Here is a 20,537-nt window from a genome sequence, read left to right on the forward strand (position 1 = left end):
TTTGTTTTGGTTTGCTGAAATGCAAAATATTCCCTTCTTTGGGTGAGAATGAAATCTTTTTCTTGTTATCTCCTAGTGAGGTGGGAGACGGGGCCCCTTCTGTGCACACAGATGCAGAAGCCTGCCCACGTCAGTGGTGAATTTTTGTTAATGTTCTTTTCAGGAAAGAGCAGTGTTTCATCTTTTTTAACATATTTGTCCAAGCAAGCAAATTCCACCACTCTGATTGTGTACAAAACCATTCTATTCTGAAAAAATCCCACCTAGTGCATCACCGCTGAACCAGTCTGGGTAGTGTTATAGAGGCGACAGGACTAAGGCTGATTACTTTGCTCACAAAGTGCAGTGGCAGTATAACCAAGTTAATTTTAATCCCAATCCCCATGCCAATTATCACAGCAAGAAGTGCTGTAGATGCCACACAACACTATCCAAAGGACAGATAGGGCTTTGTGCAGGGGAAAAAATTAAAAAAGGAAAAAAGGTCAGTGTTTCCCAGACACAGAGCTCAGAGCTCACAGACCCTTCCTGAAAAGACTCTCCCAACTGTGAGGGAGACACTCTGCTGTGTCTCTTTCTCAGGTTGTGTCATGGGGAAATAGGAACAAGGGATTTTTGTTTGAGTAATCTTTCAGGGCAGGATATCCGTCTCGTGTTGTTGTCCTGTCAATTGTCACAGGGCAATAGCTGGCTGATTTGCTTCAATGGGTATTCCCTTCCCAGCCCAGCTGACGGCTCCCTTTCACATTGTGCGCCAAAGGCTTTGGCGGGCGAGCTGCAGAGCCTGGCTGACAAGTATCCCCTTTGACTGTCGTACCATTTCACCTGTTGCTGTCCCCCAAATACCCCAGAACCCCAACTGGTAAGCAGGAGGGCACCAGGAGGACACAGACCAGTGGTGCAGTGAGAAATAAAGCATGCAATGAACGCACCAGGATGGTGCATGAGAGTAGGAGACAAGCAGTCAGTTGCCCAAATGAGCAGAGAGTAATATTAATTGCTGTCAGCAAAAGCAAAGAAACAAAGAAAAGCCATTGATGCAGGCACAAGACAAAGTCACAGAACCCATTTGCTACTCTGCTGGAATTGCAGTGGCATAAAATATGAGGCAGTGAATCAAGCCGTTGCTGTGCTGTGAAGCAAAAGACACATTACATGAATAACCCTCCTGAGAACTTCAGTAGGGCCCTGTAGTTATAAATCCTGGCAATATAGCTCAAGTTGCCTCTGCAACACAGACTTCAGTAACGCCAGGTCTTGGTTCCTTTATCGGCATGTTCCATTGTATAATTAAGCTGATTATCCAAGGAAACCAACTCAAAACTTTCCTAGACTACATCTGAAATACAATATTACATAGTAAAAGCACAGCAGTCGACAAGGTCATCAAGAAAAGCAAAGTGGTTGCACTAACCACAAATGCGTACTTGCCACAATCCTGACTTCTTACAGTAATGTGTCAAGGCTAGAGATCATATTGACAAATCTCTCTTTCAAGGTATATCTAATTCCTGATATTCGTGATAGAACAGGGAGCTTGGCCACACTGCTAGCTCTGCGAGAAGTGTTGCACTAAGCAGAAGTATTTCACCCTTGGGGAAATTAAAAACCCCCTCAGAGCGCAAAGACAACCTTAGATGGTAAATGGAGTAGGTGAGAGAGGGAATGGAAGGGTGTGTGAATAAAATGAACAGTGGAACTTCACTGAGGGGGTGGTGGGTAGTGGCAATCTTTTTCTCCCTGTAAAACAGCAGTTCTTGGGTCTGCTTCATCAGAATTGTAAAGTATAGCTATCAACACTGATAGACTCTGTGGATTTTGTGCCCAAGTGTCATTGGAGTGGCATCTAATTAAAAGCTTTTAATATGAGTTATGGAGAACAATAAAAGCAAAATAATATATAAAAGAGAACAATCCAACTAGAATTTTACATTAACACATCTGTTACCTTGTATTAAGATCAGTCAGGGACATTTTACATACACTGAAAGCAATGCAGGCTAAACCAAAAGCAGAAGGCACAGCTTTTCAAATGTGCTGAGGTTTCATAATGTGATTGTAAAGCATTCTGAAAAAGAAAAAACACTAATTATGTTAAAAGTATCACTATCGGTGGGATTACTGGAAACCAGATGTACTCCGGATTTAAATGTAGATGAAGTCAGATGTAAGGTTCTACTTTTCTTACTTTTGTCTCTGATACATACCCAGTTCTTATTAATGTGGTTTTACAGTCTTTAATGTATTTATCTTCATAACAATGGTGCCACATAAAGAGATTATACAGGACTTATTCAGGGAATGAGATTTGGACGCTAGTCCAATACCACACTAACACCTTAGCCATTGCATTCTCTATGCTTAAGATAAATTTTCTCCTCCCAGGAGAAATTTTTATCCTTCAAGTATGATGGGCAAAAACATGTAAAGAAAATCAAAGGTCAAACTCTGCAGTTAAGAAACACTCCAAAGAGATTTGCACTCTCCTAATAGTAAGCTGGTTATGCATAATCACTGGAAGAATTATTTTCTTAAATAAAATGTTTAATGACACAACATACAAATGAGCTTTATTCTCTTGAAACTACCCAACTTTATTTTGATGATATGCTTTAAAACAATGCCACCCCAAACTCACCGCATATAAAATATTATCTGTTTCAAGTATGTTATTGGAAAATCAGAAGAATCAACAGCAACAAAAAAAAAAGGGAAAGAAAAACCCAGAGAAAAACTCCAACGAGGGGTTAGAGCCTGTGAAGCTACAGCACTGCATAGGGAGCCCCACCACAGTGGCATGTTTTGCACTGCAGAAAGTAGAAGTTCGCTTTTCTCACTAATAACTGAGACATCTTTTGTACTGACAGGAACTCATACCAACAAATTATTAGGGCATGTGCAGTCAAGACGACCATATAGAAAAAAAAATTTGCACTCATTCAGTAAATTTGTACAGTACAACCCCACATTTCATGCTGGAACTAGAGAATGGAGGAGCTTGCAGATAAAAGTACCACATTCCTTAGAAGCCATGAAGCCATTTTAGCAATAGGATCCCTCTCCAGAGGATTAGTCACATGAGAATTTAAGGATATCACTGTACTATGGAATGAAGTTATGTTTGTAATCTGGTAGTACAAGATTATTCTTTGCTGTTTTTCTTTAGGCCACTAGAAATAGTCGAGTCCATCTGTGACCTAGAAATGTTGGGTAAGATCCAACTCGGGCAAAAGGGAGAGAATTTATTTCCTATTCATCTAAACAAGCTGGACCATGTCCCGTACACAAAGATTCCTATTATGTGCACCATATTAATCATGCCTGATTAAGAGGTCTAATTTAAAAAGCATGGAAGATCACCGCACATTTATTTTCCCTGTTCTTTCCTGCCTCCAAGATACCTGGGTTAATGATTACTCTCTTCCAAATAATCTTTATTTGTGACGGTCACTCTTTATAATGGACATCTCTAGATCATTAAAGCCATCTTGGCCTCTGGTGTCTAATCAGTGTTTAAACAGCAAGCTTTCCCAAGGCAAAGCGAACACATGGCATCTTGATCCCAGAGGTACAAGTTAAAAGACCATCTTTGGGGGACAAACGACAACACAAATCAATTACAAAGACAGCAACTGAGCAGCACAAAGCATTCAGTTTTTCCGAAAGCTGCACAAGGTGATTACAGAAGGGGTGGACAGAAGGGGTTTGGTAGCACAAGGGGCTCCATGCAGTTCAGCTGGGGGTACAGGCCCTGGCCCTGTGACTCCCAGGCCAGGCTGTGAGAGGTGTTTCTGCTGCCTCACCACTCTTGTCACTTGAGAGCCACTCTTCCCAGGGGTGCCTTCACTGGTAGCCTGGGCGCTTTGAACCTTGACAGGCCCAGAAATTCACCCAGCGAAGGAGGCAGCAGCCGGGGCGGGGGCGGCAGACAGAAGGTCTTTTGTCCCCAGTGTCCCGTTTCATGCCCAGACCTCGAGGTGAGCTGCTTTGAAAGGGCACGGGCGGAGCCGCTGGGTGACAGGAAACAGGGCCGCCAGCCCTCGCCCTGTGAGGGGGCCTGTGTTCCCCCGGCACGGAACCGGGCAGCAGTTCCCCCCAGCGCGGCACTGCGCACCCCGCTCCCCTCAACGCCGCCCCGCCAACAGCCCCCGCGCGCGGCGCAAACGGCCGCGGGGACCCCTCGCGGAGGGGAAGAGCGGCCAGGCAGGGGGCGGGGCCGGGGAGGGCCCACCTTGTCCCCGAGCGAGGCCAATGGGAGGGGCGATATGCAAATGAACGGGGCAGCCTGGCGGCGGGGCGGGCGGCGGGGGTGCGGAGAGGCGGCGGCGATGCGGCAGGAGGCTGTGTAGCTGACGTGCGGGTCTTCCCTCAGCGCTCCGCAGCCATGAAGTACAAGGTGAGCGGGCGCCGTCCTGGGGCTGGGGTAGGGGCGGGTGTTCGAAGTCTCAGCGGCTTCCCTGGCGGCAGTCGAGCGGCTCTCGCTGAAGGAGCCGCAGCGCTGACAAGAGGCGGTCGGCTCGGAGCTCCCCCAAGACAAGCGGGTGCAACCGTTGGGCCAGGGGGTGACCAGCACCCCCCCGCCTGCTGCTCTGTGCTGTCTCTAGGCAGGGAGCAAGAGACGTGCCCTGGGGGGAAACGAGGGGGGAGCGAAGGGTGACAAGGCAGAGGAGACCCCCGCGGGTGCCATGGCGGGATCGCGGTGCGGGGAGAAGGGGCTTTTTCTCCCCCGTCAAGCGCTGCGGGTGCCCGGCCGGTGTCTCGGCTCCTCTCCCGCCGTTGCCGGTGCTGGCTAACGGGTGTGAGCCCGGTGTCTCGGGAAAGGCGGGTCTGTACGCGGTGCCCGGCATCGGTTTGGGACAGGTAGCGCTGCTTCTCCCCGCGATGTGAGTTCACAGAATGTGAGGAATTGGAAGGGACCTCGAAAGATCATCTAGTCCAATCCCCCTGCCGGAGCAGGAACACCTAGATGAGGTTACACAGGAAGGCGTCCAGGCGGGTTTTGAATGTCTCCAGAGAAGGAGACTCCACAACCCGCCTGGGCAGCCTGTTCCAGTGCTCTGTCACCTCACTGTGAAGTTTCTTCTCATATTTAAGTGGAACCTCTTGTGTTCCAGTTTGTACCCGTTGTCCTACCATTGGTTTCACCCGTTTTCCTGCCCTTTGTGAATGTCTCATTATCACAGGGCAAGTTTTTCAGAGCTGTCTGTTTGGTGTGTCACGAGCAAGAAAGAAAAATATGTAACTGAATATTTAAAAAATGAAAAAAAATACAACCATATATTTTTAAAAATGCATAGCTTATTCTCCTTTCCTGTGTTAAGCAAAGTAGGTGATTTAGCTTAACGTTTTCACCAGAGGTTTTTTTTTTTTCAGAAGACACAAATGTGGAAGCTTTCATCGTAATATTACTCCAAAAACGTCTGGGCAAGGTACTGAATTGCCCACAAGACATTAGATGACTGTACAGACATACCGTAATCTTGTGTGATTGGAAAAAAAAAAAGGGGGCGGGAAGGAAAAACTTTCCTTCCTCTGCCAAAAATAACTTCAGCATCAATAAAGGGGTGATTTGGAAATGTCACACTATGTACTTGGAGACTTACTTGCTTTGGAAGTGAAGTCTGTCTTCTTACTGAATTCAGGCAGTGTAGTATAAAAGAGCCCTGATGCTATACCAGTGTATAAGGCTTATAAACCTGGGCAGAATAAGATGTGTGAGTGATACCTAGGTGAACATATACAGATTTTTATGCTTTTCCATATATCTCTGTGCTCAGTCAAAGCTTTCAGGATCTCTCATATCCAAACTTTAGGAAAGGTCAGAGTTAAATTTCCAAAGCTGCTGCCAGTTTCTCCATCTCGTGGTGGTTAAGGATAACCAGGGAAAAGAAATTTTATGAGATACAGTTAGACAAAGATACTCCATGATTTGGAAAATGTTTATCTGGATCTGATGTGGGGGTTTTGGTTGGTTGGTTGGTTGGTTGTTCCTTTAATTCTGTCTCAGAAATTTGACTGATTTGAAGTCTGGAGATCAAATTCACCTCTTGTCCCTTTCTACTCCCCTTTAAATCAGTTCAGGTAGACCTTATACCTGCTTAGAAAAGCTGTGACTCTTACCACCAAACACAAGGCACTTGGGGGTCGAAGAGCAGTGTCACTATTAGCCCAGAGCTCATGAACTGCTTTCCAGTTGCCCATGGCTAAGCGATGCATCCCAATAGCAAAATAATGGTCCTGCATAGTTATAGAACTTCCTAACTTCTAGTGTCACCACCCATGCATCTTCGGCTGCAAGGAGATCATGCTTCATATGTAGCTCAGTGGCACTGCAAGAATAGGGACTGATAAGGTGACTCAAAAGAGGGAAGTCTTCCCTGTTTTGTAATGTTTCCTTTGCCCTGTTTGGTTGGAATAAACATTTTGTTTTGGGTTTGCAATTACATAATTCTAGATAGAGAAAGATAGACGAAGAAAGAACAATCCATTAAAAAAACAAAACCAAAAACAAATCAAAAAACCACAAACAAACCAAAAAACCACACCAAACACAAACCAAGACATACACGAAGACTTAGGTGTTTGGCCTCTGACTAAGACAAACATCCTTAGATCTATTTCTTATCCCTGGAGTAACATATGAAGAAAATGCCTCATTCAGTCTCCATTATTTTCTTTCATATGCAGAAAATAAAGGAACAGAGCATGCTCATGGCCTGCCAGGGAACATACCATTACTTCAAAGGTGACTTAACTTCCAGGTGCAGATTTGGGTCTCTTTAACTGCTCTTGGTGCTACATTGGGGCCTGTCATTCTTTACTTTCATTGTAATAGTCCATAAGGCTTCATTTAATGAAATGTTTGAGATGCTTGTTATAGTATGAACTCTTAGAGAGAACAGGAACTGACTCGTATATGAGACCCTGAGTACGTGCCTCCATCACCCATGGCCTCACTTTCAGTGTGACTAAACCCGAGTTCATTTCTGGTCTTGAAACCCTTTTTGCTATTCAGCCTGCCTTTTTTTTTTTCTTGCCCATAAAGGTTTCAAAAACTGGTTGACTCTCCTCTTTTGCTTAAGTTTCTTTTATTGTCCATCCCACTCTCTGAACACTCTTCCAAACATAATACTCAAATCTAAGTCCTCTGAAAGCCAGTGGGGAAATTCCTGTGGATTTCAGCAAGTTCAGAATTTTATCTTATGTATGTCTCTACACTTCTATCTTCTGTGCACTGTGTGCAATTCAGTGAGAATGTGACTGTTTAACACAAAAACCAATATGACTCCAAGTTAGGTCCTGTTCTGCCATTCATGTACACCAGGGAACATAAGTCATTCTAATTGAGCCATAGGAAATGTTAAGCATAAAAAATACTTGTATGTTGGTTGTGAGTATTTATTAGTCCTACTTGTCTCAAAGCTACTTTAAGAAACTAATTTCTGTAGAATGCAGTTGTATTATGGCAATACCCCAGTTCTTCACATGCTGACAACAGAATCCTTTTGCACTAAATCTGCATCTACCACAAAACTGCAGCACAAAGTTCTCACAGGATGCCATTCCAGGATTCTGTAATCCAGAAGGTAGGATCAACCCTTTCTGAAACAAAAGCCAGACTGTGATTCCAAGGATGAAGCAGTTACAGCTAAAATGTAGGAACAGAAATACCAGTGGGTTACCATGATCAGAGAAGAACATGGATGGGAGAGGATGTATCTGGCCAGGAATTCCAGTGCTCTTATCTCAGGCAATAGAAATGTGAAAGAAGCAAAAGGGGGAAAACATTATCATAAAGGGCTTTTGTAGCTTGTTGGCTGTTCACAAGCAAAACAAAAAAGAGGGGGAAGGAAAAAGGGGGACTTACGTGTCTACTAAGAGATCTAAACAGTTATTGAAAGAGGAGAGGAAAAAACCCTACATTTCTTACCTCATTTAAGCCAAAAGGAATGACGTAAATGTAAAGTATGAGGTCTTAATTATCTATTTTTAGACAATTTGTTGGGCAAGGAAGAAACCTAAGTAAATAGGGTTTGAAATGCCTGCCATTTGTACTAAGGCACAGTCATGTAATATATAGACTTGATTACAATGCCTGCATGCCAAGACAAACAAAATAGTGTCACTAGGAAGAAATACTATATGCCCAACCAGAAATGCTTGTAAAAAGCTGCTTGTAACCCTGGCAATGAAAGGCTTTAAGTGTTGGGCCATGTCAATGGAAAAGAACTGCCTGTACTTTACTAACCAAATCCTCTCTGTTTCTCTTATTCCTCACATTCCTCTTTGTTTTCCTTCCCACCCCCCCCCCCACTATCTCAGCAATCGCAGGATGATAGTCTAACTTAGAAGTGAATAGGAACTGTAAAACATTGTAAAAGGTAATACGAGAGGAACAAAACAACAAAGGGAGAAACTATCCAAGTTTGTCTCATGTCTGTTACTGTGATGAATTTGCAATAGAAGATTTTTGATTATTCTCTCCTCTGTGTGCATACAGAGGGAGGTGGTAGAAGTCTGACAGGATCAGGCCTAAATCAGCAGCAGCACTAGTTAGGTGTAGCAGCAGGGCTGGTTCCTTCCCGAAGTCTGGAGGGCCACCGTCATTTTCCGACTCCCGCTCTTCTGCATTGTGGCCTCTGTGTGATCCCACTCTCCTCCCCATCCCACCCCCCCATAGACTTATGTACTGCTTATGAGCCTCCAATTCTGAATCAAGTAGGTATTTGTATATTTAATAGAGGTAATTGCCTCAGTACCTGTGGTATTTGAGAAACTTCCACAACAGAATTTGTTTGCTCTCCCCCAAGACTTGGTAGGATAGCAAGGTGCTGTAAATTGTGTTTTACAGATGGAGATGCTGAGGCTTAGGGATGTTACAGGACTTGATTCAGAGGGTGCAAAACAGCCATCAAAACACATTACAGCAAACAGCATGGAGCTTTTTGCATAATTTCTAAAATTCTGTCTTTTTGTTCTAACAGCTGCTCACAAGTGATGTAGCTCTAAGTCTGTTTCATCAAGAAACTGATGGTCTAATCTGTCTCTGTCCAGTAGTTCCCAGCATATGATGACGAAACAGAACTGCCACATTAACAGTCTTCCTTCTATTTTTTGATAGTTCCAATTCAGTTTGATGGTAGATAGTACAAGAGGCATTGGATACCAGTCTGGGGGGTTTGCTTGTGCTTTTAAGATCCTGCTGGAGATTGCAGTCACATTGAACTATTAGTTTGCCTTGAGGTACCTTGACTCAATATTAGTCTTTCCAAACAGTGCCATATTATCAAAACAACAAATCAGAGGAGGTCCTGCTGGATCAGAGAGCAGGAAGACTGCCTAATAGTAAGACTTCATGGAAATATTTTCTGCAAAGGAAAACTTAGATTCAGGAGACTTCTGCAACCCTTCTAAGCCGATAACCATCATTTTGCAAAATGCAGGCTAGCCTTTGAAGAAGTCTCACGAAGCATTATTGTGAACTTGTTAAGTGTTGGAGCACAACTCACAAGACCACGTACAAACTCACCTTTGGAATCTTATGATTTCAAGCACAACAAGAAGCAGGGTTTGAAAAGATTACACTTGCATGGATATCTTATCTCTGAACATTGAACTCCTACGTGTTGTTGCTCAGGAGAAGTCTATATTTTGAACTGCCTGTGCTCCACTACAAATACCAGAGTAATTGCGGCAAGGCCAGGTGCATCTGGTGACCCAAGTAAAAGTTCAAATAAGTCAATTCTCCTGAGTCACACAGACCTCTGTGCACCACTACTGGAATGGGTGTACCTACTGGCTACTTTAGTCAACTTTAGTAATGACAGGAGACAGGAAACCTATTTGTCTTCTCGTGGAGAGCTTGCACTCATGGTACTCCTCCGTCAAATTAATGTCCTGCTTTTGCACAGCAGTGCTGGAAAAGAGGATGTTCCCTCAGCATCTGGAAATAGCAAACAGCCTTGTGCCTCTCTGCTTACAAAGATCAGAAAACCATGACTGGAGCATAGGGCTTCTTCCTTGTCATAACTGTTGTTATCAAAGATGTCAGCGGCATGGCAATGGCTTGCATACACTAGATGGGTTTAGGTCACTTAGGGGCCTAGCTAAAGTCACTTTTGTTTTGCTTATTTTCTTTGGACTGGCTTATCACAGGCATTTAAGTACTTAAATCCCATTCATACGAACAGCAGTTAGGAACCCACCTGACTCCACAATCAGGAGTTTAATTTCATTTTTAAAGCAACATAGTACTTAAGAGGAAAATGCAGAGGTGTCCATCTTAGCTGCAGCAATGGTGGAGAATTCTTATCTTCTACATTTCCCATTTCTGGCTGCACTTGATGAAGACAAGTAGCTAAACTTCTTGAGATGCTAAAGTCCACACACCTCTGTAGGAGCCCACATTCAGTGATGTTTGTAATCATAAATGTGCAAGTCACTTTTCAAGACACTTCTTTATGCAATATGTGCTCTCTGAGCATCCATGCCAGCAATGGACATTTACTTGCTATAACAGTACTCTGAAAGGTGCTTTATGCTAGATCTTCAGTAGGAGTGATCAGACAGTCCTCTGGGAATTTACTACCAAAGGATATTTATGGCATGTATTCCGCAATATTTTAAGTCAGGCTACTGCTAAGTGAAACTGCATTTAGAGGTACTCCTTGCTGCTTGTAAATGGCTGCAACTATATCAGTGAAGCTGGATCACTTTATAGCAGCTAAGAGTACAGCCCTTGAATATTGCTGCCTATCACAGGCTGCTCTTGGCAGGAGACCTTTTTCTTTTGCCTATTGGTCTAGACATTACAGCAGTGGAAACTGTCTTAATTTTAAGGAGTTCATTTTTCCACAGCAGATTTGGACATAGCTTGCGTTTGACAAGAAACAGGACTGCTAAAGCTATAGTTTGCAGTCCTAGAAACATGAGTGCATAGCATGACAAAAAAAATGTGTATTTTTTTTCTCTGTAGGGATGAGGCCCATTCTCACCTTCCTATTTTTGTGTTTGTTTTAAAAATACTTCATTCACAGTCGGAGTGGATTAGCCTGCCTGGAAAAGGAAGAGTAATAAGAATGGATTTACTCTACAGGAATGCAGTGAGCAGCTCAGAGGCCCTTTCTTTCATAGGCCTCATTCACAGTAAAGTTGGAAGATTTTAGCAGGAGCAATACTGTGAATCATTTAGCAACAAAAAATCTTAGAAAATGCTGAAGGATCCTAGGAGTAAATCTCAATTCCTACAATGACTATCCTGCTTATTGGAGAGGAGGGAGAGGAAAATACAGACCATAAAAATTCAGTGATTCTCTTTTAAAGGAATTTTTTGATCCAGAGGGTGAAGTACAAAACAACTGGAAGCATGCAGTCTCTGTTTAACATACAGCTTACAGTAGATAGTGTCATGAATGCCCTTGTCCTATGGACTTTACATCCAGTTTAAATACTTCATGTAATAAACCAGTTTTTACTGCTATAAAAGTGCCTTAGTTTACAAGTAGATATCTTCTATTTTTTTTCCCTCTCTCCCTGCTTATACTGCTTTATCTTGTTTGCAGCCCAGAAACTGCACAGACCAATCTCTCATGCAATCAAGAGTACAGTTAAAGTTGTATTACAGTCTGAGGAGCAGCATGGTAACCATAACTGTTTAGAATGCACCCGCACACTCTCCCTCTCCTTTCCCCAGGGGTGTGCTTCCCTAGAAAACATCAGCTTGCCAAAAACTGAGCTGTTCTAGGAGGCTTGTTGGTATTTGGCTGCTGCCCTGTGGGACAGAGAAGATCCCGACTGGACCTGGCGAGCCTCACCTGCCAGCCAGGCCCTGCTCCCCTGCAAGTGTGTCTGGTTCACAGGCGGCTCACCCCCCACCAGCCTGCTGAGGGCTGGCAGGAGCCTGGAAACACGAGTTCTGAAGCTTATTATTTGTCAGTAAGCTGGACTCCAAGGGCATCCCAAGTTGCAGCTGCTGTGTAGTATCCCAGATGGGTGACACTAAAGTGATAGAGAAGAGTGGCTTTTCCTTCTGTGGAGACTGTTTGGAGAGACTTGGGGAAAGGAGAGCATGTCTCAGTTCATCTAAGTTCTAGATTAAAAATTTTTTTTTTAAAAAATCATACTTTCCAAAGCTGAAAATATCAGACAGAAGTAAGTTGGTGACAATACTGAGGTCCTAAGTCTACACAGCCGTGATTTGTGGACAGTTAAGTTATGATTGTGTACCCAGAGCTGCACGGAGAAGGGTTAAATTTGGGAGGAGGAGGTTTTTTTAAGGAAACTTTGTCTGGGGAAGACTGCTTGCAAATGCCAGAAAATGGAAAACTGAGAACGCAAAACACACGTTTTGGGATTTTTTCTTTCCATCTTTTTTTTTTTCTTGTCTGCTCTGCTCTTTCAATTCTTAAGCATTCAACATCCGATCTCCTTTCATTAAGTTTTTAATTGCTTGCCTGAGGGAAAGAGGTTAGGTTTTCCATCTGCTTTTTGATTTTGATGTACTGCGGTTTAATCACAGTGAGATCATATTTACTCTAAGGCTATTGTTTGCATGCTTTATTTTTTCCTTTTTTTCCCCCTCCCTGTTGATGTCACAGAAGGCACACAGCCCTCAGACAGATTTTAAAAGGCCTTTTAAAGTCATGGAACTAGATCACACCCTTCCTTGGGTGGGGGGAGAGGAAACTGGTTACAAGTGTAAAGCATATACAGAAAAAATTGTGAGTTAGGTGTGGTGGAATTTCCCAAAGTATTAATAGGTCTTGAAGGTAAGTCAGGGGATGTGGTTTGCATTCCCAGAAAGAGTAAAGAAAATGGTATTTCAGTACTCCTGTAAAACCCCAGAAACTTGCAGGGCGGGGGAATAAGATCAGGATATGTCATCAGTGGATCCCTGCTCTGCTTCAGTATAAACGTTACTGTCGCTAACTGTATGTACCTTCTGTGACAGCTCCAACACAGGGTGGGTGGTCTGACAACACAGGAGCAGTGTGCATTAACCTCAGGGGTGTTCCCCAGGGCTGAGTGAAAGAGTATTACCTCAGCTAGCGCAGCTATGACCTGTTGCGTCTCAATGCACAGACTCCAAACAGAAGGTTGCTATGTGGTAAAAGGGAGTTGCCACTTCTGTTAAACTCCCCCTACATGCTCACTGAACACCTCAGAGGTTTTATGTGATTCAAGTGGTGTTTGTGATAAATCTATCCTTCACTGCATCAGAAACAGAAGGGGTAAATCAACACCTTATTTAACATCTGACCTAAAATTGTATTTCTGTTATTACGTTTGTAATGCCCAGGAAAGCAGAGCAGCACCCCCACACCCCACATCCCTGCTAACTAAAATAAAATAAAAGCATCCAAGCCAAAACCCAAAACTCAAGAGACAAAACTATGTAATCTGAACAATGAAGCCTAGCTCATTGTCCTTCTTGCCAATGTAGAGTTATCATTTTGTTGCTTATAGATACAGAACCAGAAAACTTTCTTTTCAACTCGCTTGTCAAGTTTGAAGTGTCAGGCACAGCAATATGCTGATGTACTCAGTGCAGAACAATGAAGTATTTTATTCATACAGGCCAAACCTTCGGTTAGGATCTCTTGCTCTAACCTTCATTTTCACATTTTTCCTTTTATCCTTCCTCCTCACCTTTTCGATTCTTTTAATTTCTTCCTTTGGATTCATGTGTTTGGATTCCTTCCCAAGCTGCAGATTCACCATTGTGCCTCAGTTTTGCAGAGTACTTTGCTGGCTGCCTACAAAAAACTGGTCACACAAATATCTCCTATTTGCTTGAAATGGAAGAGTTATACTGAAACAGAAACTGTTCGCAGATGAGAAAGCCTTCAGTCTCTCACATGTTCACGTTACATTTGGATCCCAGTCTTGGGTGACCTGCTGGACCACATCAGCATCTTGAGCAGGAGTGTGAAGTGCCTGAGCCCTAGTCGGTCTGCTCTCTGCCTGCATGGCACCCCTGCTGCAGGAAGTATTGTGCCTGCAAAAATTGGCAATATATCCAGAGCATGACAGCCATAATGCCTAGTTTATCTTACCCAAGTGTGATCCGGTAAGGAGGGGACATTCCCATTTTTCATCATTAGCTTTCTGCAAAACTGGCCATGCTAACAGAAAGAAAAAAAAAAAAACCCACAAAACAAACTCTGAAATTCAGGCCTCTCAGGCCAGACAGAGAAGCTGTGACAGCATGTTGGAGCACTGAAATAAGACACTTTCCTTTCTCTCCTGCAGACCCAAAGTTTTCCACATCACAACCTCCAGGCAGCTTGGCATACTTTAGCATGACTGACAGTCTGTTCCAGAGACACATGGGACTAGACTGCAAGGATACTTAGGATGGATGAAGACCTGTCTTCCTCAGGGCTCTGCTCAGGCTGTTAACCCACACCTCACTCTCTCATTAGCTGTAAATCAACCTTCCAAATCTGTACATGGAGAACTACCTTAATTTCCATCCAGCAGGACTAGCACCGCTTGACCAGAAAAGTGTCAGCACAAAAAAAACCCCTTACTTTTAGGTGGAAGAGAGCAAGAGAGTGCCTAAAAAGTAGAACTGTGGACTCTGCTTGTAAGAGTCAACTGAAACATTACTATGGTGAACATTTGCAACCAGGCTCCCTTTTTTATCATTAGCTGTGAGCCAAGGAAGCTCATAGTTCCCAGAGCCAGCAGGCAGGCCCACAGTCTGAAATAGACACTAAGGGCCGTTCAGAGACCTCTTGCTGAATTTGTGGTGACTGCAAGACTCTGGTAGTGCAGCAAGCTCTGTCATACCTGCTGTGGCAGCACTTTCTGCCTCCTCCACGTAGCTGTCAGCTTCAGATGAGAAGCAAATACCTGCACACAGCTTGTTGCTGGCAGTTTGCCGTTACAGGTCTGAACGCATGTGGGGGCTGTTACAGACAAGCAGCAAGACACCATTTTGCAGTCCATGTTTCATTTCAGTGGCCACAGGGACATGTCTAAGAACCTACCAATGTGGCTTTGTGTGTGCTAGATGCTGCCTGTGCCATTCATGTTGCCTTCTTCCAGGTTTGAGACCAGCAACAGATATTTTCCAAGGCTGACTGTCTTATTTTGTGATTTCTGTTGGCTTGTATTAAGTAATCTTCATGGAAAGTTGCTTATTGTAGATAGACCTGTTACCTACTGTGCCTCAATAGTTTCTTTCTTTGCAAACACAGCATAAGAAATTATTTATTTCGGGGCAGTGACAGGGAGAAATAGAAAAGGAGATGGGAGCTAAAAAGCCCCAATGTTAAACTGTCAATGGCTCTTGCACTGAAGCCCTTCTCTCAGAAGGTACAACAGAGCATGAACTTCTCTCTCCTCTACCAGTACTGCTTGCAGTCAAACTATTTCTGTCAGAATAAAACTCTATTCTTGATTTTCAGATAGGTTCTTTGGTCTCACAGGCAAATTATTACTATTAGGCCTATTAAAACCACAAGGGTATGTAAATGCTTAAGCTTACTTTGGAACAGCAGTGATTCGTTTTAAAGAAACCTAAAGGGAAAAAATAGTAATGAAAAATCAAAAGGAGACAGGGGAATCCATATGAAAATGTGATGAATAATTAAAAGTGATCCAACCACAATGAATCTAGTGGTTTGAGCATAGACAACTCCTTTGGGGTGTCTCCCCGCACCTTTCCTTCCTTTGTTCCTCCCTTCCTTCTCCGAAGCTAGCTAAACATAGAAGAGAAGCCATTTGACCTTTTAAGAAGCAGTTTGTCCAATAATAGAAAAAAAGTCCCACCCTTTCTCAGTTAAGAGCAGAGGTGATTTCCCTGGTTCTATTTTCACATAAACTCTACATATAGGAAGCAATATTTAAAAACAAGACAAAGCAGAACAAAACAACACACCCCACCAGCTAAGCACAGGGCAAAGATCAGTATCCACAATCCTGCACGCTCTGCAACATCCTCATATTGCACCTCTGAGGGAAGCAACTAAAATTCTTCAAGCTTACGGTTGGTTGAACCTTTTCCTCCAGCTTTCATTCATTACAGAGCTGGCTGAGGAGTCAACTCAGCAGCTCTGCACTAGGAGCTTGGCACTGTGACACTCAGCCCTTAAAGAGTCCATTGTATTTAATCTCATAGCGTGTCATTTGTTATTCCTGTGTTTGCCTCTGTGGCTGTGGGCACCTCACACATTCTTGTTACCCACGTCACTGGATGCGTTTACTCTAACAGAAAGAATGGACGTTTCCACCACTTGCTTTAACTCTTGCATCTTCTGCCACTCAGCCTCATCAACAAACAACCTTTTCATCCTCCAAGCCACAAATTACAGAATTTTATCAGTTCCCTTCACTGCAGCGAAGGCCAACCAAAACAGATCATAATTTTCAAAGCACTTTCATGCATCTTTATTCAGCTGCAGGCCCATTAACCATCAATTGCAGTTGGTTAAAAAAAGAGGAAACACCTTTGACTGTTCTATAGTAGACCTCATTTGTGGATCTGAATCTGGCCTGTAACCCCTTTAGCATCCAAGAAGAGAAATGGTTTGAATTTATTTATTTATTTATTTATTTATTTTGCTTACAGTTCTACAAGTAGAACAGTTAACAACTTTCAGGACAGCATCTTTTGCTCTCAGTCAGGTTTTAATAGAACATGTATCCTGGACACAAAAGAGATCAAAATCTGAAGTGTGCAGAGAATACGAATTACGTCATTCCAGCATTTATCAAATGGATTTGCAGCTGGCATTAAAGGCAAATTCAGATAAAAGTTTCAAATCCCAGGTCCACTTTACCTAGAGAGAGCTCGAAAATGTTACTCATCTCAACCCATGTAGACAGTTGGAACCATGGGCACTGTACTCTGCATTTAATCTAGAATCTATTTCAGTTTTCATTATTTTAGAGAGTTTCTGACACAAGGCATCAAAGTGCTGAGTGCTGAGCCTTATCCTGCAGGTTCAAGCTGAAATCCCTAGGCAGCACTCATTAGGGTGAGGCTCCTTTTCACTTTCACCTGCTGATGGCTGGGCTACCACTTTATTTAACAAAAGACTGGAAAAGTTTCTTTTTGCCAGTGATTTTACAGAAGATGCTTTCTACTGCACTCAAGAATCCCATGTTAAGAGAAATTTAAGCTTCTTGAGAACAAATGGATTTTTTGTTGTTTTGCCTGTACAGAGTATTAACACAGTGGGGACCTGACCCTGGCTTCAACTTCCAAACATCCCAGCATTACTAGCAAGGCTTGAGGATGCAAAAGCTGAACTGAATCTTTCCAGTCAACGACTAGTTGTAGAGAAGCACTCATTAATTGAAGTATGGCTGCTGAAACACAGCAGGCTCAAGAGAATGGAGCTGTATGTAGACCACAGGTACTTTCAGGTGTTGAGGAGAGCACCACTGCATCCATCCATCATGCAGCTAATTCAGCCAAAGGAAAGCAAGAGAGATATTAATCCCTGACCTTATTAAAAAGAAGGTGGTAGCTGCCAGTATGTTCATTTTATGAAGCACAGCTTATTTTTATGGCAAACCAAATTTTTTCCCTATCTATGATCAGATAATTTCTCCTCTGCCATCACAGAACTTAAGTTCACAGTTCTGAATCTGCTGACCCCTTTTTTTTCCCCTCTTTGTATTAGAAATATAAAACAATTTCTGTGCAACTTGCCAGTTGCCAAAACAAGCTCCAAGACAAGTTTCTCCTTAGCCCTTTTGCTATTGCCAATTTATTCCAGAAATGAACAAGGGCTTTTTACCAGTTAGTCATACAAAAAGGTCACCACTGCACTTCTCATAGGCTTCATTGGTGCCTCTTTCACAGATAGATGAGTGACAGATCCATGACTCCAAAAGCAAGTCCAACTAATTCCAGATAATCCTCCCTAGCTGATGAGACCAGTGACAGGGAGCATTGCAAGATGTGAGCTATGATGCCCGCAGTATCCAAAATTTACATTTGTCACATGAATCCAGATAAAGCCCACAAGCGTTGAGAAGTCTTCAATCAGGACTTATTTGTGTGTGGAAAAGCAGATTTCCATTTTGATCACCACAGCAGGTTAAAGGTACCTTTGTGGTTTTCAAAAAAACTTTCCTGGTGGCCTTCTGTGGTGACCAATTTTCTCAGGACTGACTCAGCTAAGTAATGAAAGCAACGGTAACACTGTTCCTGAAGCTCAAATTAAGAAATCCTGTGAAAGAAGAATGAAGTCAGGGAGATACTCAAGGCACGGAAGGTTTTTGTAGCAGGAACAGTGCCTATGCTGCTGGCAACAAGCAACAGGTTTCAGTGTTTCTGATCCCACTGCTTATTTGCTTATTTAGAGGAATATTTTGCCTGCTTCACTGCCCCATCAGTGACTGGTGTTGGTGGCATGGTCTGGGCTATTTAAAGCGCCTTGGGGAAATTGCTGTGAAACATGTGGCAATCAATTAGTGTAATTCACATGCTGGTGCCTGAGTTAACACTGACAACGGGAATCTGAAGCTGTCCACAGCGAAGAAGTTCTTGAAGCACATCCAGAAAGTATTAACATGCTGCACACCAGGTGGTGAGAGGGTCACTGGGACAGAGATAATGAGGAACTGGGAAAAAAATTCACATGGGAACTTTTATCTGCTCTAATTCTAGCACCATTCCAGCTTTGTTCTGAGAATTGCTTTGCTGTAGACACTAATCAGGCTTTTCAAACACCTTCGATCACTGAAGTATAGAAGAATAAGCATTTATGATTAATTTAGTCTGCTTGTTTTGTGTCCTCCCTGTAATCTTCCTCGTTCTTCAAACAACATCCTCTGGAAAAGTCTCTCTTGAATAGTCAGTTGCACAGGCTGAGCTGGTCATGTTAGTAGATTTCACCTGTGAAAGAGGCATTAGAAAGAAATGTAGAAGGGTAAGTGATCAACTTGAACATGCAGAATATACAGGATCTTTTCTTTTACAAGCTCCTTGGGCTCAGCTGAGCACCCAGGTCAACATGACAAGAGCAGAGATGTAGTGTTCAAGAAGAGACCACGCTAAAGAGCAGTTTTACAGTTCTGCCAAGACATGGACAAAATTGCTCCCTGCTTTATCTCTAGTTGCATTTCTTAGTGTTCTTGACAGATGAGCTGAGTAGACAAGCAGAGAGAGTGGAGAACCCTGGTACTGCTGTTTTCTTAGGAGTTCAAAATGGAGGTCCTGCTTTTCCAAGCCAAAGCTCAATTTATACTGCCCTCACAAATGATGCTGATGAAAGGCAAAGCCAATGTTTCTCATGTGTTTGAAAGCTGATCCCCCATTCAGAGAAGAGAAGACTGATCTCATCCACCCTGTTTCAAGACCACATCTTGGGACAAGCATATTCATCTACCTTTTATGTGACATCCAAGCTTCCCCTTTCTCCATCCACAAGTCAGCTCTTCCTACAACCTCCTGGCTGTATGCTGCACTTAAGAATTGAACTGAGCAAGGTCAAATGGAAGCCTGCTGTCTTGATGAAGCACAGAGATGATGTGAAAACATCAGTATGTGTTAATGGATAAAGATATAAGCAGAGGGGGATAAAAAAGTTTTGATATATCCAAGAATGAGGATAAATATGACAGATAAAAACCACTAAACGGTACTTGACACTCTGTCTTTAACAGAGGGAAGATAAATCTTCAAGGCAGCTGCACATCCTATTTTACCACGGATTAGCACCATTTCAGTTTGTGTACTGCATCCAGAGTTAGAACACTCCAAATGCAGGGCCCCCTATATATTTTCAAGTGCTTACAATTACTTTATAACCATCTCTGCTGACTGCCTGCACTGAAAAGCAGGCAGGCACAGAGCAGTTGTTGCCAACACATTTGGAAACATCACCAGAGCTAAGAAATTAAATGTTCACAGCCTTTGTTAGGCGTCCAAGAATGTCAGTACAGTCAGGCTGCCTACTTTCCATTGAATACCTAAGCTTGGGTGATTATGCAGAACTGGATGTGCCATACAGGCCTGCAAAGAAAGAGGGAAGGAGCTGGTTCGATCCATGAGAGGAGACAGTGCTGTTAGTAACACATCTCTACCTCACAGACTACAATCTTATATCAACTCAGAGCAGACCAGTGTGAAGCTCCCTATATTCAAGTTACTGCTCCACTTGACATAATCAAGCAAAATGCATGTAAGAATGCTTAAAGTATGTTGACACAGCTCAAAGACACTCTTTGGCTGCCCTTAGACTCCTCAGGTTATATACAGGCACACACTATGGTAATGTCTGGTACCTAAATTCTTATGCTCTTAACATAAGGACAGGGCCACATAGATTGGCACAGCTTTTCCCACAGCAAAGGCTGACTCCAGCTGGGCTCACTGGGCACATTATTTTTTTTTTAATAATGTTCTCTTCAAGGTATTTCTACAGAAAGTGTGACTGAGGGACCTTGTTCTTTGAGGTTATGGGGTTTTTTTGGTGGTGGTGGTGGTGGTTTTGAGGCAGCAGGAGGAAGATGCTTTTTACATGTTACGCTAATGCTGTACTGCACTGTGTCACTAAGGAAGTTCACAGAAAGGA

At 43.0% G+C, this 20,537-nt stretch overlaps 1 protein-coding gene across 2 annotated transcripts in view; it reads left to right on the plus strand.

Moving 5' to 3' along the window:
- The window catches only part of NEDD9 (neural precursor cell expressed, developmentally down-regulated 9), a 107,683-nt gene that overhangs the window by 63,403 nt on the left and 23,743 nt on the right, over window positions 1–20,537 (plus strand). Inside the window, exon 1 of one of the 2 annotated variants that reach the window (XM_065052413.1) lies at window positions 4,248–4,396. The exons of the other annotated variant lie outside the window; for it this stretch is intronic. Coding sequence (XP_064908485.1) covers window positions 4,385–4,396 — 12 coding nt within the window. The 5' untranslated portion in view covers window positions 4,248–4,384. Of the gene's footprint in view, window positions 1–4,247; window positions 4,397–20,537 lie in introns of those variants that run through there. 2 annotated transcript variants of the gene reach the window in all.

The sequence above is a fragment of the Columba livia genome, chromosome 2 (assembly GCF_036013475.1).
Source record: "Columba livia isolate bColLiv1 breed racing homer chromosome 2, bColLiv1.pat.W.v2, whole genome shotgun sequence".
Classification (NCBI taxonomy): domain Eukaryota; kingdom Metazoa; phylum Chordata; class Aves; order Columbiformes; family Columbidae; genus Columba; species Columba livia.